Genomic DNA, 24,898 nt, shown 5'->3' with positions numbered 1-24,898 from the left:
AGAAACAGGCAATGATGTTCTTAACAAGAGAACACAATCACATTCTTATCCAAATATGTTCATTTAAATATTGTAAGGAAACGGATGGGGCTAAAGCAGTTCGGCTCCTGTTTACTATATAGGAGGTCCAGGGTTTGATGCCCAGGGCCCCCTTGTGAGCTGGCCCACACAGAGTGCCAGCCCACATGGGAGTGCCACCCCACGCAGGAGTGCCGCCCCATGCAGGAATGCTGCCCCGTGCAGGTGTACTGACTGACGCGGAGAGCTGGCACAGCAAGATGATGCAACAAGAGACAGAGAGGACAGACAATAAGATGTAGCAGAACAGGGAGCTGAAGTGGTACAAGAGAATAATCTCTACCACTCTGGAAGGTCCCAGGATCAGTTCCCAGAGCCGCCTAATGAGAATACTAGCAGACACAGAAGAACACACAGTGAATAGACATAGAGAACAGACAACCAGGGGGATGAAGGGGTGGGGGAGAAATAAATCTTTAAAATAAATAGATAGATATTTCAAACTGGGAAATGGTTTAAACCAAATGGTTTAAACTCAAGTGGTTGAGCGCCTGCTTCCCACATATAAGGTCCCAGGTTTGATCCCCAGTACTGCCTAAAAACAAACAAATGAAAAAACCAACTCTCATTGGAAAGCAGACGTAGCTCAGTGTTTGAGCACTTGCTTCCCATGTGCTCAAATGGGTTCAATCCCCAGGACCTCCTAAATATAAATAAATAAATTGACAATAATTATTCTAAACTACTTATTCCTTCAAAACTTTTTTAAAAAAAGATTTCTTTTATATTTATTTCTCTCCCCTCCCCAACCCCCCCCCCATTGTCTGCTCTCTGTGTCCATTCACTTGTGTGTTCTTTTTTGTTGTATCATCTTACTGTGTCAGTTCTCCATGTGTGCGGTGCCATTCCTGGGCAGGCTGCACTTTCTTCTGCGCTGGACGGCTCTCTCTACTGGGCACACTCCTTGCGTGTGGGGCTCCCCTATGCGGGGGACACCCCTGCGTGGCACGGGACGCCTTGCGTGCATCAGCACTGTGCATGGGCCAGCTCCACATAGGTCAAGGAGGCCCGGGGTTTGAACTGTGGACCTCCCATGTGGTAGGCAGATGCCCTATCCAGTGGGCCAAGTCCGCTTCCCAAGACTTTTTTAATAAAGAAATCAAAATCATGACATACCCAAAGTCCACCTAATGTCCATTCCTCATTCACTATTTACTTTACACTACCTTGTATCTTCTGATTTCATTTACTAGCTGTTTTCATTTAGTTTTGGTTCCTAGGAAACTCAGAGGAATCTGATTAACTCTAGTAGAACTGACAATTATTGTTAGCAATAATTCAGGTAGTGTTCCTTTGTCTAAAAATATCTAAGAAAGAAAAGTCAAATTTTTATTTTATTTTTTTAAAAGATTTATTATTATTATTTTTTATTTCCCTCCCCTTCCCCGCCCTGCCCACCCCCCCCCCCCAGGCTGTCTGCTCTCTGTGTCCATTCGCTCTATGTTCTTCTGTGTCTGCTTGTATTCTTGTCAGTGGCACCCAGAATCTGTGTCTCCTTTTGTTGCGTCATCTTGCCACGTCAGCTCTGTGTGTGTGCAGTGCCATTCCTGGGCAGGCTGCACTTTTTTCACACTGGGTGGCTCTCCTTATGAGGTGCACTCCTTGCGCGTGAGGCTCCCCTACAAGGGCATGGCACTCCTTGCACGCATCAGCACTGCATGTGGGCCAGCTCATCACATAGATCAGGAGGTCCTGGGTTTGAACCTTGGACCTCCCATGTGGTAGGCAGATGCCCTATCCATTGGGCCAAATCCGCTTCCCTCAAATGTTTTAAAAAATCAAACTTATGTTGTAAAACTACATCTATAACAAGCTTCTCTCTGGCAATTCATTACTTAAGAACTTAAAATGTACTTCTATTTTAAGAAGTCTATCAATATATTTGCAAGCAGTAATAATGTACCTATTAAGCCACAGTGAAATATAAGATCTATATCATATTTTTGAAAACATAGAAGTTCTCATTTGCCCTCCATTTTACATAAAAATATCACATAGGATGATTTCTCATGGAAAAAATCGCAAATTTAGGGAATACCACATGAATTAATCTGAATAATCACTTATATGCACTTTTAATCAGAAAGATTCTTGTACTAACCAGTGATGTCTGATCCTCAAATGGTCTTGTAATATTTTTCCTAAAAATATAAAAAATAATTTCAAATAATCTTGATGGTTAAATATGGTTGACAATTAATACATTAATATATGCACTTAATTAAAAGGTAGTTTCATATTCAGATGATTAAAAAAACAAAGATGGCAGAAATTTCATACATTCAAATATTTATTTACTGCTTATTACATAACAGACACAATTAGAGGAGCTAGGACTACTTCAGTGGCCTTGTAAACAAGATCCTTGCTCTCATGGAGCTAACATTCTAGTGGGAAAGAAATGATTTTAAAAAGGATTATCTGTTGTGACAAAAATAAATAGGATATTGTTAGTGTGAGAGTGTAAAATGACTGAGCTGAGACCTGAGCAATAACGAGTTAACACAGAAAAATTTTGAGGTTAAATATATTCTAGGAAGAGGACAAAGAATTAGCAAAGATTCAGATATGGAAACAAACTTAGTCTACACTAACACAAACAGAAAGAAGGCAAGGGTCACTTGAGCCTCATGAGCAAAGGGAATAATGGTAGGAAATGATGTAAAAAGTGCAGACACAGCCCACTTAACTTGGCCAAGTTAAAGGATAAGGATTACATTATAAGAGTAATGAGGGGGAAGCAGATGTGGCTCAAATGAATGGGCTCCCGACTACCATATGGGAGGTTCCAGGTTCAGTTCCTGGGGCCTCCTGTTGAAGGCAAGGTGGCCCACATGGCGAGCTGGCCCATGTGGAGGGCTGCCCACACAGAGAGCTGACGCAACAAGATAACACAATAAAAAAGAGACACAGAGGAAAGACAATGAGAGATACAACAAACCAGGAGCTAAGGTGGCTCAAGCTACTGCGTGCCTCTCTCCCATGTTGAAGGTCCCAGGATCGGTTCCTGGTTCCTCCTAAAGAGAAGATGAGAAGTCAAACAGACACAGACCACGCAGCGAATGGACACAAAGAGCAGACAGTGCTAGCAGCAAGGGCATCAGGCCGAGGTGGGACACCATCCAGAAGAGAGAGGGAAAAGGTGGGGAATCACAATGGCAAAACTGAGTTGAAATAAGGGGTTGCTACTGCCCTCTCTCCCTAAAGACACTTTAGAATTCTCAGGTCTCTGAGTGAGCTATAGAGAAAGGCTTCCAGAGATCCCCTGCCCCAGGAAAGGGGAGACAGAGGGACCCAGACTAAGGCTGACTCAGCTTCTGACCCACAAATTTGGTCGGCTGTGTCCCACCCGGTCCTTCCAGGCCAGGTGGGACCACACCATTGTTTGCCCTGGGAGACAGCACACCACCCAGACTAGAGAGGTACAACCCTCTCCAACTCCCTCTTTTCTAGCCAGAACTGACTGTTGAGGACTCATCTCCAGAGGAAAGGGGAGAGACAGGGACACAGCCTAAGGCTGATTCAGCTTCTGACCCACAAGTTCAGTATGCTGTGTCCCAGGAGCCCCTCAGGGCCAGGTGGGGCTGAGCCCATTGTTTGCCTTGGGAGCCAGGAAAGGACTAAAGAGACCCAAACCTGCCAATCTCCTCTATTAACCAGGACTGATTAATGTGGACTCAGAGGGGAATGGAATTATTTCCTACCTCAGAGAAGGGAGAGGGCTACAAGAGAAGGCTGGAGAACTATCTCTGAGAAAGTTTGAATCACCAGGCTCTTACGCCTCCAGGCAGGAAACTGTCACATAGATCCAGTCTGTGCAGCAGCAAACACACTATGACCAGGCAGAGGGCTGCCAAAGAGCACCATCTGCTGGCAGACCAAGGAAGTGCACGTCAGAAAATTAAAAATAAAGAGGCTTTTTCCAGCCTTTATAGCCTCCCTCTGCAAGGCCCTGGGAAGTAGGTCTGCAACCCATTACTGGGTCCAGAGCCCAATTTTGAACAACTAATAGGGACAATTCTAATGACCCAGGTCAAACCAAGATTCAAAGAGCAGTAGTAAGACATAGCTTCCATATGAAATCCATACAAAAGAGAAAGAAATTGAACATCTAGGTAAACAATGATCCTACTCAGAAGGCTAGATATCAGCAAAAGTTATGAGCCATACTAAGAAAATGGAAGAAATGGCCCAAGAAAATGACTGTATCAAAGCCCTAGAAGAGACACAAGATCAGTGAGAACTAATTAATGAAATACACAAATTTGAAAGACAACTTGGCTAAAGAGATGAATGACATCAAGTAGACACTGAGGGAAGTGGCTGTGGCTCAAGAAATTGAGTTCCCATTTACCATATGGTGGTCCTGTGTTTGATCCCTGGGACCTCCTGGTAAAAAAAGAAAAAAGGCATCCCAGACCTGTGCGGCAAAGCAACACACCAAAAATTCGATGCACCCAGATTAAAAATTAGAAAGAGAAAAGAAGACTGGGCAGGAAGCAGATGTGGCTCAAGCAATTGGGCTTCCGGGAGATCCTTGGTTCGGTTCCTGGTGCCTCCTGGAGGTAAGCTGGAACAGAGAGCTTACACAACAAGAGAATGCAACAAAAGGGACACAACATCCAGGGAGCTGAGGTGGCTCCAGTGATTAGTGTCTCTCTTCCCAATGGGAGGTCCCAGGTTCAGTTCCCGGTGCCTCCTAAAGAGAAGACGAGCAGACACAGAGAGCACACAGCAAACTGGCACACAGAGCAGAAAGCACCCACAAAGGAGTGGGGAGGGATAAATAAATAAAATAAATCTTTAAAATAAAAAAGGACACTGAGTGAGCACAAAGAATAATTTGAAATCCTGAATAGAAGAGTAACAGAGTTCAAGGGAAAGAAATTCACACGACAGGAGATCAAAAACACATCAGAGGAGAAGCAAATGTGGCTCAACTGATAGGACATCCACCTACCATACAGGAGGTCCAGGGTTTGGTACCCAGGGCATTCTGACCAGTGTGGTGAACTGGCCCATGTACAGTGCTGCCATGTGCAAGGAGTGCTGATGCAGGAGTGCCCCCCGTGTAGGGGAGCCCCATGCAAAAGGAGTGTGCCCCACAAGGAGAGCCACCCCACGTGAAAAAAGTACAGCCTGCCCAGGAGTGGCACTGCACACATGGAGAGCTGACACAGCAAGATGACGCAACAAAAAGAGACACAGATTCCCAATGCTGGTGACAAGAATATAATCAGACACAGAAGAACACACAGCGAAAGGACACAGAGAAGACAACTGGGGCGGGGGGGAGTGTGGGGAAGGGGAGAGAAATAAATAAAAATAAATCTTTAAAAAAAAAACATCAGAGGCATACAACAACAGACTCAAAATGATAGAAGAAAAGAATAAGTGATACTGAAGACAGCTGAAAATGAAGACAGAAAAGAACAGAGAAAAAAGAAAGGAAAAAAATGAGCAGGGGCTCCAAGAGTAGAATGACAACATGAAACACAACAACATATGTGCTATGGGAATTACAGAAGTAGAAGACAAAGGGAGCAAAAAGAATACTTGAGGAAATAATAGCTGAAAATTTCCCAACTCTCACATAAGAAACGAATTTACATGTCCAAGAAGCTAACTGTACCCCAATCAGAATAAAGCCAAATAGACCTACTCCAAGAAACATACTCTTCCGAATGTCAAACGCCAAAGATAAAGAGAAAATTCTCAGAGCAGCAAGGGAGAAGCAAACCATCACATACAAGAGAAGTCAGGTAACACAGCAGATTTCTCTTCAGAAACCATGGAGGCAAGAAGATATGATATGATAAAATAAGAGGATACTGAAAGAGAAAAACTGCCAGTCAAGAATTCTTATCCAGCAAAAATGTCCTTCAAATATGAAGATAATAATAAAATATTCACAAACAGAAACTAAAAGACTTTGTAAAAAAGGATTCACCTTTGCAGGAAATATTAAAGGAAGCCTGAGAGCCTGAAAGGAAAAGGAGAGAGGCTTGGAAGAGAGTAAAGAATAGTAGAAAAGATAACCAAAAGAGTACAGAAACAAAAATATGGTAAGATATATGAAAACCAAAGAATAAAATGGTGGAAGTATATAATGCATTTACAGTAATATCATTGAATGTGAATGGATTAAACGCTCCAATCAAAAGATACAGGCTGACAGAATGGATAATAAAAACATGAACCATCCATATACTGGCTACAAGAAACTCATACTAGACCCAGGGATAGAAGGTGGAAGAAAGTGAAAGGCTGGAAAAGAATGCTTCACACAAATAGTAACCAAAAAGGCACAGGGGTAGATATACTAATATTGGACAAAACAGACATTAAATAAGAGATACAGAGGGCCATTATATATTAATAAAAAGGACAATCCACTAGGAAGATATAATAGTCATAAATATCTATGCACCTAACCAGGTTGCCCCAAAATATGAGACAAACTCTGGCAAAACTGAAAGGAGAAATACACATCTCTATATTAATCGCTGGAGACTTTAACACCCCACTCACATCATTAGATAGAACAACCAGACAGAAGACCAACAAGGAAATAGAGAACTTGAACAATGTGACACACAAGTTAGACCTAACAGACTTTTACAGAATGATGCATGCACTCAGTGGGTTATACATTCTTCTCAAGTGCCCATGGATCCTTCTCCAGGATAGACCATATGTTAGGGCACAATGTAGCTCTCAATAAATATAAAAACAATGAAATTATACAAAGTATCTTCTCAAATCATAATGGAATGAAATTGGAATTCAATAATAGAGAGGAAAAAGGTAAATTCACAAACGCATGGAAGCTGAACCACACACTCCTAAATAATCAGTGGGTCAAAGAAGAAATTGCAAGTGAAATCAGTAAATATATTGAGACATTGAAAAAGAGAATACCACTGTTCAAAACTTATGGGATACAGCAAAGGCAGTTTTGAGAGGGAAATTTATAGCCCTAAATGCCTATATTAAAAAAGAAGAAAGAGTTAAAATCGAAGACCTAACTTTACACCTGGTGAAACTAGAAAAAGAACAACAAACAAATAGCATAAACAAGCAGAAGGAAAGAAATAATAAAGATTAGGGCAGAAATAAATGAAATTGTGAACCAAAGAGCAATAGAGAAAATCAACAAAATTAAGGGCTGGTTCTTTGAGAAGATCAATAAAATTTACAAACCCATTGCCAGGCTAACAAAGAAAAAAGAGAGAAGATGCAAATAAATACAATCAGAAATGCAATGGGGGAAGTAATTACTGATCCCACAGCAATAAAAAAGATTAGAAGATGGGAAGTGGATGTGGCTCAACTGATAGAGCATCCAACTACCATATAGGAGGTCCAGGGTTTGGTACCCAGGGCCTTCTGACCCATGTGGTGAGCTGGCCCACATGCAGTGCTGCCACGCCCAAGGAGTGCCATGCCACACAGGGGTGTCCCCTGCATAGGCTAGCCCCACGCGCAAGGAGTGCACTGAGCGCAAGGAGTGCGTCCCACAAGGAGAGCCACCCCGCGCAAAAAAAGCATAGCCCGCCCAGGAGTGGTGCCGCACACAGAGAGCTGACACAGCAAGATGATGAAACAAAAAGAGGGAAACGGACTTGGCCCAGTGGTTAGGGCGTCCGTCTACCACATGGGAGGTCTGCGGGGACTTGGCCCAGTGGTTAGGGCGTCCGTCTACCACATGGGAGGTCCGCGGTTCAAACCCCGGGCCTCCCTGACCCGTGTGGAGCTGGCCCATGCGCAGCGCTGATGCGCGCAAGGAGTGCCCTGCCACGCAGGGGTGTCCCCCGCGTAGGGGAGCCCCACGCACAAGGAATGCGCCCCGTAAGGAGAGCGGCCCAGCGCAAAAGAAAATGTAGCCTGCCCAGGAATGGCGCCGCCCACACTTCCCGTGCTGCTGACGACAACAGAAGCGGACAAAGAAACAAGACGCAGCGAATAGACACAGAGAACAGACAACCGGGGAAGAGGGGGAATTAAGTAAATAAATAAATCTTTAAAAAAAAAAACAAAAAGAGACAGATTCCTGACAAGAATGCAAGCAGACACAGAAGAACACACAGCAAATGGACACGTAGAGCAGACAACGGGGGGAGGGGGAGAAGGGGATAGAAATAAATGCACAAACAACCTACATGACACTACAAGAAATACAAGAACTTAACAAACCAATCCATCATCAAAAATCTCCCAACAAAAAAAGTACTGGACCAGATGGCTTCACAGGTGTATTAGACCAAGCATTTCAGAATGAATTAACACCAATGCTGTTTAAACTCTTCCAAAAAATTGATGTAGGGAAAATTATCCAACACATTTTATGAAGCCAACATCACCTTAATACCAAATCCAGATAAAGATAATATAAGAAAATAACAGACTAATCTCTCTAATAAACACAGATACAAAAATTCTCAACAAAATGTCTACAAATTGAATCACAGCAAAGTGGGATTTATTCCTGGTATGCAAGGCTGGTTCAGCATAAGAAAATCAATCAATGTAAAACACCACATTAATGAACTGAAGGAAAAAAAAAAACACTTGATCATCTCAATTGAACCAGAAAAGAATTCAATAAAATTCAGCATCCTCTTTTGATAAAAGCATTTCAAAAGATAGGAATAGAAGGAAAATTCCTCAATATAATAAATGGCATATATGAAAAACCCACAGCCAACATCCAAATCGATAGGGAAAGGTTGAAGGCTTTCCTCTAACATGGGGAACAAGACAAGGATGCCCACCGTCACCACTATTATTCAATATTGTACTAAAAGTTCTAGATAGGGCAATTTGACAAGAAAAAAAGTTACAGGTATCCTAATAGGAAAAGAGGAAATAAAACACTCATTGTTTACAGATGATATGATCCTGTTTTTAGATAATTCTGAAGTATCCACAACAAAGCTACTCGAGGTAATAAATGAGTTCAGCAAAGTGGCAGGATAAAAGATCAACACGCAAAAATCAGTAATGTTTTTGTACACTAGTACTGAGTATTCTTAGGTGGGAATCAAGGGGAAAATTCCATTTTCAATAGCAAAAAAGACTTAAATACCTAAGAATTAATTAAACCAAAGTACAGGACCTATAGGCAGAAAATTACAAAACAATGCTAAAAGAAATCAATGAAGACTCAAACAAAAGAAAATACATTCTGTGTTCACAGATTGGAAGACTAAATATTATGAAGATATCAATCCTACCCACGTTGATTTATAGATTCAATGGAAAACCAATAAAAATTCTAACAGCCTACTTTACAGAATCAGAAAAGGCAATTCCTAAATTCATTTGGAAGGGAAAGTACACCCGATTAGCCAAAAGCATTAACAAAAAAAAGCCCTAAAAAAAAGAGAATTGAGGGAAGTAGACTTGGCTCAACAGATAGAGCGTCCGCCTACCACATGGGAGGTCCTCCTTGACCTGTGTGCAGGTGGCTCACACGCAGTGCTAATGCATGCAAGGAGTACCCTGCCACGCAGGAGTGTCCCCTGCATAGGGGAGCTGCGCGCGCAAGGAGTAAGCCCTGTAAAGAGGGCCGTCCAAAGTGAAAGAAAGTTCAGCCTGCCCAGGAGTGGTGCCACACACACAAAGAGCTGATGCAGCAAGATGACGCAACAAAAAAAGACACAGATTCTCGGTGCTGCTGACAAGAATAGAAGTGAACACAGAAGAACACACAGCGAATGGACACAGAACAGAAAACTGGGACGGGGGGAAGGGGAGAGAAATAAATAAAAATAAATCTTTAAAAAAAAAGAGAGAGAATCGACATGGGAGGATTTTCACTGCCTGACCTTGATACATATTACAAAACTACAGTAGTCAAAACAGCATGGTACTGGCATGAAGGCAGACACATCGATCAGTGGAAGGTAACTGAAAATGCAGAAATAAACCCTCACCTCTATGGCCAATTGGTTTTTGACAAACCTAACAATTCTATGTTAACGGGACAAAACAGTCTCTTCAACAAATGGTGCTGGGACAACTGGATACCTATAACCAAAAGAATGAAAGAGGACCCATATTTCACTCCCTATACAAGAAACAGCTCAAAATGGATCAAAGACCTAAATATAAAATCCAGGACCAAAAAACTTCTGGAAGAAAATATAGGGAAACATCTTAAAGACCTTGTGGTAGGTGGTGGTTTCTTGGATCTTATACCCAAACCACACACAACAAAAGAAAAAATAAATGGGATCTCCTCAAAATTAAATACTTTTGTACCTCACAGGACTTTGTCAAAGGGTAAAAATGCAACCTACTCAATGGGAGAAAATATTTGGATCCATATGTCCAAGAAGGATTTAATATCCATGATACATAGAGATGTTACAATTAAACAATAAAAAGACAAACAACCCAATTAAAACTAGGCACTTTTCCAAAGAAGAAATGCAAATGGTAAAAACACATGAAAAAAAATGCTCAACATCACTAATGATTAGGGAATTGCAAATCAAAACCAGAATGAGATACCATTTCACACCTATCAGAATGGCCATTTTAAAAAGACAGGGAACTACAAATGCTGGAGAGGATGTGGAGAGACAGGAACACTTATTTACTGTTGGTGGGAATACAGAATAGTACAGCCACTGTGGAGGACTACCTGGGAATTCCTAAATAAGTTGAATATAGATTGGCACGTAACCCTGCAATATCACTATTGCAATATCACAAAATCACAGAAGAACTGAGAGCAATGACAGGAATAGACATCTGCACACCGATGTTCACAGCAACGTTATTCACAACTTCCAAAAGTTAGAAAAAAACCAGGTTTCCATCAACCAATAAATGAACAAACTGTCAGACAACAGACACAAAAGAACAAACACTGTGTGACTGTGTTACTCTGAACTAAATATATTGTGTAACATATTGTATGAATCCATTTATATAAAATCAATTTATAGAAATGAACTTTGATTAGTGGTTATGTAGGGCTATTGAAGACATTCTAAGGGTTGTGGAGTTTTTCTTTTTGGAGTAATGAAATAATTCTAAAATTTTTTGGAATGATGAATGCACACTGTGATTATGCTAAAAGCCATTGGTTATACAGTTTCGAGAGATCGTATGGTATGTGAATATATCTCAATAAAACTGCTTAATAAATTAATAATTGTGAGAGAATAACCAGAAATGACAGCTATTAATAGCAGAGGAAACAGAGAGATTGAGAGGTGAAGAATTTGCTTGTTTGTTTTCTATTATTGTTGTCATTAAAATAATGAAAATGCTCTGATAATGACTGAAGTGATGAATGCACAATGATGTGACTATACCAAATACTTTGGTATACTATGAATGAATTGTATGCTTTATTAATATGTATCAACCAAATTGATTTGTTTAAAATATATATATACATACACACATAATACTTACCTATGAATATTTGCTCTTCTAAGCATTATACAAATTATCTAAAATACGTATGTGTTTCTTTTATAATAAGGAAAAAACAGTCTTTTTAAAAAGTGTACAAAGCAAGCAAACCAAAAAAATTATTGCAGCAATTATGATTAATGGCAATTCATAAATGAGGAACTATAACCTAGTAGAAACATGGAAAAGTTAAACAAAATATCTTTGTTTCCACTTCATAAAAAAAAAAAAAATCCAAAATAGCTATATACACAGAAACTTGTTATTTTATTTTATTTATTTTTTATTTTTTTAAAGATTTATTTATTTATTTTTAATTCCTCCCCCCTTCCCCGGTTGTCTGTTCTCTGTGTCTATTTGCTGCGTCTTGTTTCTTTGTCCGCTTCTGTTGTCGTCAGTGGCACGGGAAGTGTGGGCTGCGCCATTCCTGGGCAGCCTGCACTTTCTTTCCCGCTGGGCGGCTCTCCTTATGGGGCACACTCCTTGCACGTGGGGCTCCCCTACGCGGGGGACACCCCTGTTGGCAGGGCACTCCTTGCGCGCATCAGCACTGCACATGGGCCAGCTCCACATGGGTCAACGAGGCCTGGGGTTTGAACTGCAGATCTCCCATGTGGTAGACGGACGCCCTAACCACTGGGCCAAGTCCATTTCCCTGAAACTTGTTATTATACTCTACCAAAAGGATAATCTTTTCAGAAAGCAATCTTTTTTTTTTTAAAGATTTATTTATTTATTTAATTCCCCCCCCCTCCCCTGGTTGTCTGTTCTTGGTGTCTATTTGCTGCGTCTTGTTTCTTTGTCCGCTTCTGTTGTCATCAGCGGCACGGGAAGTGTGGGCAGCGCCATTCCTGGGCAGGCTGCTCTCTCCTTTCACGCTGGGCGGCTCTCCTCACGGGCGCACTCCTTGCGCGTGGGGCTCCCCCACGCGGGGGACACCCCAGAAAGCAATCTTATTAATACACATAAGGGGCACAATGTTGTACTCAGTAATCCCACTTTTAGGAATCTCATATAGAAAAGAATTCAAGAGGATAATTCACTTGTGGGAAAATAGCCACTGCAACATTATTTATAAGAACAAAAAAAAACTGTGAAAATTTTTTTCAAAAACTTAAGGAATAGCTAGGTAAATTTTAGTATCACCACAGAGGCTGCATGTTATATGACTCCATCTATTAGAAATTCTGGAAAAGAAAACACTCTAGAGATGGGAAGAAAATCATTGTTTGCCAGTGGTAAGGAATGGGAAGAGTAGTTTACTAAAAGGTGCAACACAACAATGACAGATACAGATTATACCTTTTGTCAAAACCTACAAAATTATACAGTGCCAAGTGCAAACCATAATGGAAAATACAGACCATGGTTAGCAGCAATGTTTCAATATTTGTTCATCAATTGTAATAAATGTAGCACACTAATAGAAGATGTTATTAATAGGGAAAAATGTGAGGAGATGGGGGTCAGTAGAACTTTTCTGTCATCTAAAACTTCTTTAAAATAAAAAAAAAAAGGAGCAATATGAGGGAAGCTTTAGAGTAAAGGACTTTTCTGTATTAAGACAAAACACGACTCCATGCAGTTTCCAAAACCATTAAAATTATATACCACAAAGTAAATTTTACATATATAAATTAAATAACATGTGGGGAACCCGGAAAGGAATGCAAACTGTAACAAATGACCCTCACTGTAGTATAAATGAATAATATAACCACACTGAAGGGGAGTGAAGGAAAAACTAACCTAAGTTACTTTGGAAAACAGTATTTTGACTAGATCCTAGAAGGCTAAAGACAGAACTGTATATGTTAGTAAATTTGCACCCTTAGTTAGAAATTTTGAAACTGTGTGTACTAGAATTATACACACAAACAAATATAATGCAGGCGGCGGACTTAGCCCAGTGGTCAGGGCGTCCATCTACCACATGGGAGGTCCGCGGTTCAAACCCCGGGCCTCCTTGACCCATGTGGAGCTGGCCCATGTGCAGTTCTGATGCACACAAGGAGTGCCCTGCCACACAGGGGTGTCCCCCACGTAGGAGAGCCCCACGCACAAGGAGTGCGCCCCATAAGGAGAGCCGCCCAGGGCAAAAGAACATGCAGCCTGCCCAGGAATGGCACCACACACAGGGAGAGCTGATGCAGCAAGATGAAACAAAAAGAAACACAGATTTCCGTGCCGCTGACAACAACAGAAGTGGACAAAGAAGACGCAGCAAATAGACACAGAGAACAGACAACCGGGGTGGGGGGGAAGGGGAGAGAAATAAATAAATAAAATTTTAAAAAAAAAAACAAAAACAAATATAATGCAGATGAGAGCCAAGTTCTCACTGTCAGAAATTACGAAGAAGGAAAGGAAGAAAGCTGTAATGAAGCCTGTGGTATTAGAGTGAAATGAGAAGTATGAGTATGAACTCGTTTTCTATTGAAGTTATGAGCATGAACTGAGGGTTTTAAATATATATATACAGATACAGAAATATAGATGTGTGCATATGCATGGGTTAGTACAGATACATATATTTCCAAACTGTTTATAGAGAGGGCCTACTCCAGTAGCAATAAGCACAACTAGTGCCCAAATCTTGGTTTGTAAAAACCATTATCAAAAATAAGGATTCAGGGCTCCATGACGAAGTGGTTCATTTCAGGACTGGGGCAATATTAAATACAAGATAAGCCTGGAACATCTTGTGGTGCTAGAAATAAGAAAGCATTCAAAAACAGGCGGCATGTTGAAAGAGCACAGAAACCAACTTGAAAGAGTTCCCAATGGCCAAAGGTAGAGCAATTTGAGCAACAAAACTAAATAATGATAGCACTGGCTTATAACCAGAAGAATACAATCAATGTCTATGAGTCCATACTGATAAAAGGAATTAAACAAATGGGGAGTAGGGGCAGATTTTTCCTACAGAATTCTAATTAATAAATAGAGAAGGAATGAGCGAAATAGAAAAGTCACCATTAGAATACCACGGGAACACTGCTGTAGACAAGATCCACTGGTGGATTCGAAAATGAGAGCCAAAGTTTGAGGAGAAAGAGGGTATTTGCATAGCCTCAAACTATCTCCTCCAAGACATTTAGTTAAAAAGGCAAAAATACACCACTCTTCTTAACTTTCTCCACTGCTCCTGGTCTTGCCTTCTTCTCTCCTGCTTGGAACAACATGTAAGTAAAACCTGGGCATTTGTAATCTGTAAGGGGAATTGAAGGCCATAAATCGGCCCTCTTTATCTCTTTTCAGCCCCTTCCTCCCTACCTGGGACTCATAATCTGTTATTTTCTCCCATTTCTCTTCCCTTCCTCCCTTAAAAAATTACTGGCCTAACTAAAAAGAAAAAAAAAAAGGGAACAATAATAATTTTATACTGGAGAAACTCAGCAGACTCCACTTTAACGAAGGTAAACACCACCAGCGATAAAACATATTGACATCATGTAAACACTGGTACTAAGAAGGACAACTTACTTCAGTAATTCAATCGACATGAAAAAATTAGGACAAACTCAAATTGGCAAGCACTCTTTAGAAGTGTCAAGGTTATCAAAGACAAGGAAAGAATGAGGAACAGTGACAAAGCAGAGGGGACTAAGGAAACATGACAACTAAATGCAATACACGATCCTAGACTGAATGCTGGAACAGGAAAAGGATGTTAGTGCAAAAACTGGGGTAACTCTAATAAAGCCTATTTATTTAATAGCATTGTACCAATGTTAATTTCTTAGTTTTGACTACTGTACTATGCTTAATGCAAGATGTATCATTACAGGAAACTGGGTGATGGGCATATGGGAACTCTACTATTTTTGCAACTTTTCTGTAAGTCCATAATTATTTTGAAATAAAAAGTTTTTTAAAAACTGTCTACATGTTATGATTACAATGATATAAGAACAATAAATATATATGAAAAAAGACTGAAAAGAAATAAATCACATGCTAATAGCTGTATATAAAGAACTACAGGGTTTTAAAAAAAAATTTCTTCCAAATACTTCATAAAGTGGTTGTTAATTTTATAATGAAACAAAACAACTTAAAATACAGTAAAAGAAATCATGACCTACCTTTTATACAGAACTCCATATGGTTTCTTCAGAGCATACTGTAAAACATAATTTACAGTTTTCAAAACAAATACTCAATGTTATAGCAGTCATTATACAAGATTACCATGGTCCCTGGATCTTGTGATGTCCTCTCTTTGGCTGCCTTGTGATCACTTACCATTTTTACCAAATCACTTACAAAGTAAGCTTAATATTCTAACTTAGACCACACTTTCCTAACTAAAGGTTTCTATGGCTTTCAACAATCTATCAGACTTAAATGATTCTTTTCATTTCTTTGAACTCTATCAATTCCAGTCTCTCAAGGCAAAATTTGAGAGCCAGGAAAAGAGAAGAAAACAGCAAAAAATAAAATCTATCAGGAAAGGCTGATGGAATTAAAATAATCTTGTCTGGAGATTATATACCTGAGAAACAGTCACTATGAAGATGATGAGAATATTAGTCAGAGTTTAAACACAGTCCTTTAAAAAGTTCCTTTTATTCAACCTTCTTTTCATTTTTTTCCTCCTACTTTTTTTCCACCCAGCCACTAAAAAGCACTTATTACCCATCTGGCCAGAACTGCTCTACCCTAGGGACTAATTAAAGATCTAAGGCACTGCCTTGCACTAAAGAAAGGGGTAGATGAGGGAAAAAATTTTTTTAAATTGTGAAATGATCATTGGTCAACTGTCAGCTGGTGAACAAGTAAAATTCACCAGTAACAGCTCTCCTTTTAAGTACTAAAGTACTAAAACTTTTGGTGATTCTTGACTGTTTCCCTGCCTCGTGGTCATTGTTATAAATGCTATTATAATAATCTCTGGTTCTGTGCTATTCTTAAAGTATACTTAAACATTCAGGGTTATTTTCCCTTATAAGAGTTGGTCTAGACTCTAGTCCTTTCCTAGTTGGTATTTCTGCTTTTTTTTCTATGTTTGCTCATTATTTAAATTAATTCATATTTCCCAAGTGACTAATGTTACTGGCACCTGCCTACTAGAGATGGAAATGAGGCAAACACTATGTTAATTTTTTCCCCATCCCTCCCCCTTGCCCTGCTGTTTTTTGCTGACTGTGTCCATTAGATGTGTGATCTTCTATGTCTATTTCTCTTTTTGTCTTCTCATTTTTCTCTTTGAGGATTCACCAGGATTCAATCCTGGTGACCTCTGATGTGGAGAGAGTTCCCTGTCACTTAGCCCACCTCAGTTCCTGGTTTCTGTTGCCTCACCTTGATTCTCCCCTTCCTCTTTCTTTTGTTGCATCATCATCTTGCTTCGTTACTCTCACGTGTGGGCATTGACTTGCCATGCGGGCACTCGGCTCACCGTGCAGGCACGGTTTTTTTTTTTTTTAACCAGAAGGCCCCCGGGATTAAATCTGGGTTCTCCCATATGGTAGGCGGAAGCCCAATCTGTGGAGCTACATCTACTTCCCTATGTCTATTTTATATACAGTAAACAGGCAAGGTCTCTGAGGTAATATTTGAACAGAACTTTGAAATGAAGAACAAACATTTCAAGACAAGGAAAAATAAAGTTCAAAGGCCTTGAAACTGGAAGGAGGGGAGGCAGATGATGTGGCCTCAGCAGTGTGCAAGGCAGAATGGGACAAGATGAGGTCAGATAGGAGAGGCTAAATCATGGAGGGTTGCGAAAGCCTTGAAAAGGAGTTTGGACTTTATACTGAGTGAAATGGAAAGCCTCTACAGGGTTCTGAGCAGGGGAGTAATATGAACTGAGATGGACTTTAAAAAGATCAACTAGAGCAAAACCTAGTGGGTAATGACCAGATACTATACATTTAGTCAATAGATTTTGCTGGCTGGTATTTTAGATGTGGAGAAAGGGAAAAATCAAAGATACAATAACTAGATTTTAAAAATTTAACCACACCATGGAGCCTAGAGTGATTACAACTGACAATGGGCGGATTGCATCCAGCATCCATGTGGAATCTGAGCCTCCTCTTGACATAGAGGTGCAATGGACACAACCAATCCAATGTCCACATAGAAGAGGTGGCATTGGATTGGGAAAAGTGGACATAATGGACAAAGGGTATGGGGAAAGGCAGGAAGAGATGAGAGGTGGAGGCGTATTTGGGACATGGAGCTGCCCTGGATGGCGCCTCAGAGGTAATCACCGGACATTGTAAATCCTCACAGGGCCCACTGGATGGAATGGAGGAGAGTATGGGCCATGATGTGGACCATTGACCATGAGGTGCAGAGGTGCCCAAAGATGTACTTACCAAATCCAATGGATGTGTCACGATGATGGGAACGAGTGTTGTTGGGGGGGAGAGGGGGTTGGGGGGGTGGGGTTGAATGGGATCTCACATATATATTTTTAATGTAATATTATTACAAAGTCAATATAAAAAAAAAAAAAAAAGAACACACAGCAAATAGACACAGAGAACAGACAACTGGGGCGGGGGGTGGGGAGGGAAGATAAATACCTAAATCTTCAAAATAAAAAGGAATAAATGTGGAGTAAACAAAAAAAAAAAAATTTAGTAAACTCACTTTCTGAAAATTAAGAGATTTAGATACAGTGAAATGCTTTTAGATCTGAAGTGTACAATTTAGTCAGCTCTGATAAATGCATTCACTTGAGTTACCCAAACCACTCTCAAGACAGAATACTGCCATCACCCAGAAAGCTCCCTCACACCACTTCCCCAGTCAATACTGTTCCCACCCCAAGTAACCACTATTCTGATTCCTGTCACCAGATTAGTTTGCATATTCTACCATTTCATATTTTTTAAAAAGTTCCTCTTTATTTACTTTTTTGGGGGGTTCTAGCTTCTTTCACTTATTGCTGTATTAACTCACTTTCAAATCCTTACATCCTTCTTAAAGACAATCATTCTTTTCTATTTTTAGTGCTATCAGCCCAAACTGTCTTGACCTTATATCATAACAAAGTTATTAATCTCGGGAAACAGAGTTGGCCCAGTGGTTAGGGCGTCCGTCTACCACATGGGAGGTCCGCGGTTCAAACCCCGGGCCTCCTTGACCCGTGTGCAGCTGGCCCATGCGCAGTGCTGATGCGCGCAAGGAGTGGCCTGCCACGCAGGGGTGTCCCCCGTGTAGGGGAGCCCCATGCGCAAGGAGTGTGCCCATAAGGAGAGCCGCCCAGCACGAAAGAAAGTGCAACCTGCCCAGGAATGGCGCCGCCCACACTTCCCGTGCCGCTGACAACAATAGAAGCAGACAAAGAAACAAGACACTAGCAAATGGACACAGAGAACAGACAAACCGGGGCGGGGGGGGGGGGGGGGAATTAAATAAATAAATAAATCTTTAAAAAAAAAACAAACACAAACAAAGTTATTAATCTCCCCTTCTTGGAAAATGTTCTGAATCCTATCTCTAAATTGATTTTTCTAAACCAGAGCTTTAATCTGGGACTGCCTATATTCCACTCTCTGTAACATTAAGCACAGACTTTTCACCAAGCTCTTCAAGGTTCGGTAAGAACCAGCCTACTTACCTAATGATCCCGCATTCAATTTTGTCTCAGAATCTTGTGCCACTCAATGACCTCCAGCCTGGAATGTTCTTCTCCTAGCCTAGACCTCCACTTAATGAACAAATATGAGTCTCAATTTCTTCAGGAAGCCTCTCCATCCACAAAATCCATCCACACTGATCTCTCCCTCCTTAAACTTCTAATCTTGCCCTCACTATGACAACAATTAAGTAGCGTTATAAATTGTTGTTTAGTGTGTCTGAGTGTGTTTTACTTCATCAATGAAGTTCATGGCTCCTGGAAAGACAGGGGCTATAATCTGTCAACACCATGACATTGGACAAACATATCAAAAAAGTGTGGGAAAAAAAAAAATATAAGCTTACTTTAGGCATTCAAATACCTGAACTGATTATCATACTTTATAAACTATAGGGAGTTTAATAAAGTTTAATTGATTTAACACAAAAAAAAATCTACGTGCTTATTAATCTGTAACAAACGTTCTACAACAATGAAAGGTGTTGATGGAGGGGTGATATATGGGAATTCTGCACATTATGAATGATTGTTATGTAAGCTCACAACTTCTCTAATAAAAATAAGTAAAGAAATAAGGGAAAAAAATCAATGTGCTGACTATACCTGTTAAATACATGTCTCAGAGTCTTTTATCTTTGGACTGTTCATATACTGGTTGAACCCTGAATCCCAGCAGAGTTGTGGCCAAAACCTGCTCTCCAGGTAGTTGCCAGAACAACTAAAAAAATGATGATGATGGACAAGCCACAGCCCCCAAAACAGGGAGAATTTAAAACTGTAAGTAAAACAGTTCCTTCCTTCCATCTACCCCATAATATCTAAGCCCCTCTCAAAATGAAGTGGAGAGGCATTATTCCAAATTCCTGAAGACTGAGTAATGAACAAACATAAGGGGGCAGGAATAACCATGGACCAATGTAGATTTGCTACTGCGGTATTATCATGTAGTAACAGAAGAACTTCTAACATTGATATAAAGACAGTGGTTAGAAAAAAAGACAGTGGTTACCAGCAGTTCAGAAAGGAAGAAGGAAAGGCATAAATAGGTAGAACATAGGGCATTTGTAGGGCATTGGAATTGTTCTGTATGATAATGCAATGGTGGGTACATGACATTATATGTTTGTAAAAGCCTATAAAACTATATAGCACAAAATGTAAACCGTAACTACAGACCGTGATTAGTAGCAAAGCTTCAATTTGGTATATCAATTGTAACAAACGTACCCCACTAATATAAGATGTGAATAATAGGGGAAAATATGTACGCAGGTGGGTGGGGTAATATGGGAATCACCTATATTTTTTATGTAACTTTTCTCTGATCTAAAATTTCTCTAAAAATAAAATTTATAATAATTTTTAAAAATTACATGCTGTGCTCAAGACCTAAATAGTCAACTTACTACATATCTATACAAACTATTTCTCTTATTCATTGATTACACATTCACTGAGCACCTACAATGTGCCAGACAATGGGCTAGATAAAAGGCTTTAGAGGTAGGAAAATCACGGTTTTACAGTTTTTATTTTTCTTACCCGTATGTCCTAAATTGAACATATTCACCTTTCCCTCCAAACCTGGTCTACCTGCTATATTCTCTAATTGGCATTATTACCATGAGGCACTCAAGCCAGAAATCTAGAAAGTCTTACTTCTCACTCATGCCCAAATTCTTCTATCCTCAACTGTGGGGAGCCCTGCAAAGCAGGGTCCCCGGAAGCCTGCAAAGCAGGCTCCAAGGTTCACAGGAAGAATGTAGATAAAGAAGGAAGTGCTCTCTGGGTAAGGTTATTTGCTGAACAAAATATGCTGAGCATGGGTAAGAATTCTAAGGAAACTGTGTTATCAGAGGGCTAATGAATAAAAGAGTAACTTTTTATATTTGTAGTGATCTAGAAATGCAACTTCCTGTGAGAACCACTGAATATGCTGTTTCCACTTATGATATATAATAAAGTGCGTGATCGAGCTAGGCACCTGAGGTAGCTGCAAGCTCTTCACAGTCCACCTGGCCTCCGCTATTTTGTGCCTTTCATTTCTTCAGCCTCGCACCCCTCCCTCCTCAGGAACCTGTTCAGCTGTGTGGGTCACAGCACTCAACATCTCTTCTTCTTCATCTTTCATTCTTACTGCCACCACTGGACTCTAGATATTTTTCATCTGAATGGCAGCAATAGCCTAATTAGTTTCCTACACTGGGTCTCACCCCTCTCCAATCCAGCCAATTAAAAGGAATGATCATCTCTTTCACTTAAAATCTTTTAATGGTTCCACAGAGCTTTAACAATAAAGTTCAAACTCCATGTTACAATCTGATCCCTGCCACTTCTTGCATTACTGAGTGCACTTCCTTCAGTCATCCCCAATTATCAGCAGTTCCCCAAGTGCATCATGCTCCTTTACACTCCCTTTTGCACAAGCCTTTTTTTCCTTAGCCTTGGAAGCCTTCATCTTCCCTCTCCCTCCTTGCTCCAAGTTCTTCAAAATGAAACCTAAGTGTCATCTCTGGGAAACCTACCCTGACACTCCAATGTGATTTTAACTGCCTTCCATCCTACTACTTGCATGCCTCCAACACAGCACTTAATTCCAGTGAATTAAAGTTTTATACTTCTCTGTCTCCCACACTAAGCTCACTGACGGGAGGGAATGTGTCTTATCTGTTAATCCCCAGCACCTAGCACAATAACTGGTGTTGCTGAATGAATAAATACACAGTAATATTTTGCTTACAAATTATGTTCCTAAAGTGTGAGCACATCAAATTCTAGTAATTCAAACTAGTTAAAATTTACTAAAATAATTAGTTTCAAGGAAAACCAATAGTCAGTGCTCTGGCAAAGCAAATAACTACTAACTTTAGCTTTTCTCTAAGGCTTATAGTTCTTAAGACCAGGTAAACCTATATATGTATTTCTCCAGCAGCTTAAGCTAGTATGCTGAAATTTCCTAAAATGATTTCAATACCAATTAAAAAATAAACATATATACGTACCACATCTCTAAGTACTTGTGTCACTGTTGCATTTGCATTTCCACCTTTAATCAGCATGGCATTTTTAATATTTTCACTGAGTTTTGGTTCTCTCTTCTCAAGAAATCTCTTGGCCCTTTTTGTTTTGGGCTTTCTGTTCAGAAAAATCACAATTCAAAACAGCTTAAAACATCTTTTTATTTCAAAACTATGACTTGACTGATATGTAGATTACTAAAAACAAAATGAGACATTATATTAACATATTTATCAGTTAAGATTCCAACATTAAAAAAAAAATCTCAATTTTTAGTGAGATATTAGTAAAAGATTTTCAGTTATTACTGTTAAATGTTAATTTTATTAATTTTGGATAAAAAAGGAAAGCTTTCATTTGAAATTTCCCAGAGTTCTCTTATTACTCCTTTTATCTAAACCTTTTTTTAAACTAAAAAAAATAAAGAATTCAAATAACTACTGTTGAACTATTTTACTCCACAATTTTTTCTTCCATCTTAAAGCAGTTAAACTGTACTTGTCCAAAGAATTAAACATAAAACTGCTGATAAACCTCTGAGCAGTTACTAAAAATAGCCTATGAATTAAAACACAAAAGGAAGGACTGCTTCTTTCTCCCAAGTTCAAGATCACAAATTCCGCCAAGAAGTATATACTGTCTCAATCCATCATTACAGCAGAGAACGTCGAACATTATTGCCACAGAAGGGGAAGAATGATGACTGACACTTTAATAGTCACTATATTAAGGCTTAATTCTCACTGCAATCCTATGAGATAGGGACTATTATCATCTCATTTTATAGATGAGGCAACTGAGGACAGAGAGGTAAGTTGTCCAAGGTCACACAGCTAATAAGTCGGCCAATCTTAAAAATTCCAGATTTGAAAACACATCTAGATCAATCACCTTGTCAACTACGATAGGGAAACAAGTCCATTACTCTCATTTTAAGATGTGACAGCAGGAGGAACTCATTTTTATACATTTCTGTTCAGGAAAAAGGCTGTCACCTTTGCTTCCTCTACAGCAAGCATCTTATTTTTCCAACAATTTTCAGCATCCACTGAAAGAATTTCTTCTCTTAAATCAGGGGTTCTTAACCTTTTTTGTTCCACAGACCCGACAGTCAGGTGAAAACCATGGACCCTTACTAAGACCACACTATACTGTGTATTATTTAATAAATACATCACACCAGCACCAACATGTCCCCATAAGAATGTTCTTATGTATTTCAATTCAAAGTCACGGATCCTTGTTAAGAACCCCTGTCTTAATTAAATACAACCCTCCTTCCAGTCCTAGGGACATTTCAGGAAGGAAAAGAAAAATAGAACACACACACTTTAGTTTCCCAGACAGATTTTAAAAGTTTTCCCCAAGGAATTGAGAGGTGACTGCTAACGGGTGTGCAGGTTTTCTTTTAGGAGTAATGAAATTGTTCAAAACTATTTTGTGGTGATTAAAGCAAAACACTGATTATACTAAAAGCCACTGTACTTTGGCTAGAGCATATGGTATGTAAATATATCTCAATAAAACTGCTTAAAATATTTTTTTTAAATGTGCAAGAATAGGCAGAAATAGCAAGTATATATAGCAGGGGAAGCAAAGAGAGACTGGGAGGTGAAGAATTTTGTTTGTCTTTTATTAGTATTATTGAAATAATGAAAATGCTTTAATAATGACTGAAATGATGGATGCACAACTATGTGGTTATACCAAGTTAGACTGACTGTACACTTTGGGTGAATTTATGCTTTCTTAATATATATCAATAAAACTGATTTGTTTTTAAAAAATTCCCCCAGATAAAATGTCAAACAAATAAAAAGTTTCTTCTCATTTACTGGTTGATAGCTATACAATATTAACACTAAATCAAGAAATACCTAGTGTGTCTATATGGCAACAAAAGTGCTATATGCTATAGACCATGAATTTGTTACTTCTCTTTAGCAAACAGCACTTTACAAGTTTTAACTGTATATTCTCCAATCTGACTGTAAACTGGTCTTACTCATCTTTTAGTCCCTACACCTACAGGAATAGAAAAATCTCTGAATTAATAACTAAACCTTTGAATTAGTAAACTAAAAGGGGAAATTGTCGTTTTCATATATGTTAGCCCAGATAAATGGCAGGAAGAAAACCATACCAAATAACAGCAGGAATGTTTAGGAGCACAATAAATAATTTTTGAACGAGTCTAAAACAGACATCTCAAGTATAACTCAGAGAAGTAGGACTGTTATGATCCGACAGTTTACAGAGGAAACCTATATTCGGGAAGATTAAATATCCCAAAGTCACAATACGTTGACTGAACTCGCCCGGAACGTAACCCAGAAATACCAGATTCCGAGGCTACCTTCTTCACACTTCTTCGGAAGCCAGACATTTTTTGTTGGGATGAAAGCGAGCAAAGTTTCTGTCCCTCCTCCGTCCCGCAGCTCCCACTAGTCGCTTACATGCTGTTCCCCAGTCGCCGGCACAAGCGGAGACCGAGTCTAGTGCATCATTGGGCCCCAACCCGGGCCCGAATGGCAAAGAGCATGAGGAAGTACAGGAACGGGGCAAAGGTAATATCACTCCTTCCCGTCACAAAAGTCGCTCTCCCCAGAGTTCCCGGGATGGGAATCCAGCAAACTTACATTACTCGATCCAAAGCGTCCATCGCTACCCCAACCCGAGCCCGGCGACACACGTGCACGACGCCGGTACGCGAGATACGCCTACCCTGGGAACGGGCGGAACCGGAAGCTGCGCGTGTCCCCGCTTCCT

At 39.9% G+C, this 24,898-nt stretch overlaps 1 protein-coding gene across 2 annotated transcripts in view; it reads right to left on the bottom strand.

Moving 5' to 3' along the window:
- RPF2 (ribosome production factor 2 homolog) overlaps window positions 1-24,866 on the bottom strand; it is a 76,442-nt gene extending 51,576 nt beyond the window's left edge. Inside the window, exons 1-4 of one of the 2 annotated variants that reach the window (XM_004461213.3) lie at window positions 24,769-24,866; window positions 22,114-22,246; window positions 15,600-15,637; window positions 2,180-2,219 (exon numbers count right to left, since the gene is read on the bottom strand). In XM_004461213.3, coding sequence (XP_004461270.1) covers window positions 2,180-2,219; window positions 15,600-15,637; window positions 22,114-22,246; window positions 24,769-24,791 — 234 coding nt within the window. In that variant the 5' untranslated portion in view covers window positions 24,792-24,866. Of the gene's footprint in view, window positions 1-2,179; window positions 2,220-15,599; window positions 15,638-22,113; window positions 22,247-24,485; window positions 24,625-24,768 lie in introns of those variants that run through there. The other variant, XM_004461214.4, reaches the window with a different exon arrangement.
- Between the last annotated feature and the right edge of the window lie 32 nt (window positions 24,867-24,898).

The sequence above is a fragment of the Dasypus novemcinctus genome, chromosome 11 (genome assembly GCF_030445035.2).
Source record: "Dasypus novemcinctus isolate mDasNov1 chromosome 11, mDasNov1.1.hap2, whole genome shotgun sequence".
Classification (NCBI taxonomy): Eukaryota; Metazoa; Chordata; class Mammalia; order Cingulata; family Dasypodidae; genus Dasypus; species Dasypus novemcinctus.
The sequence above is the reverse complement of the archived record's forward strand: the minus strand, read 5'-3'. Positions and strand labels throughout refer to the sequence as shown.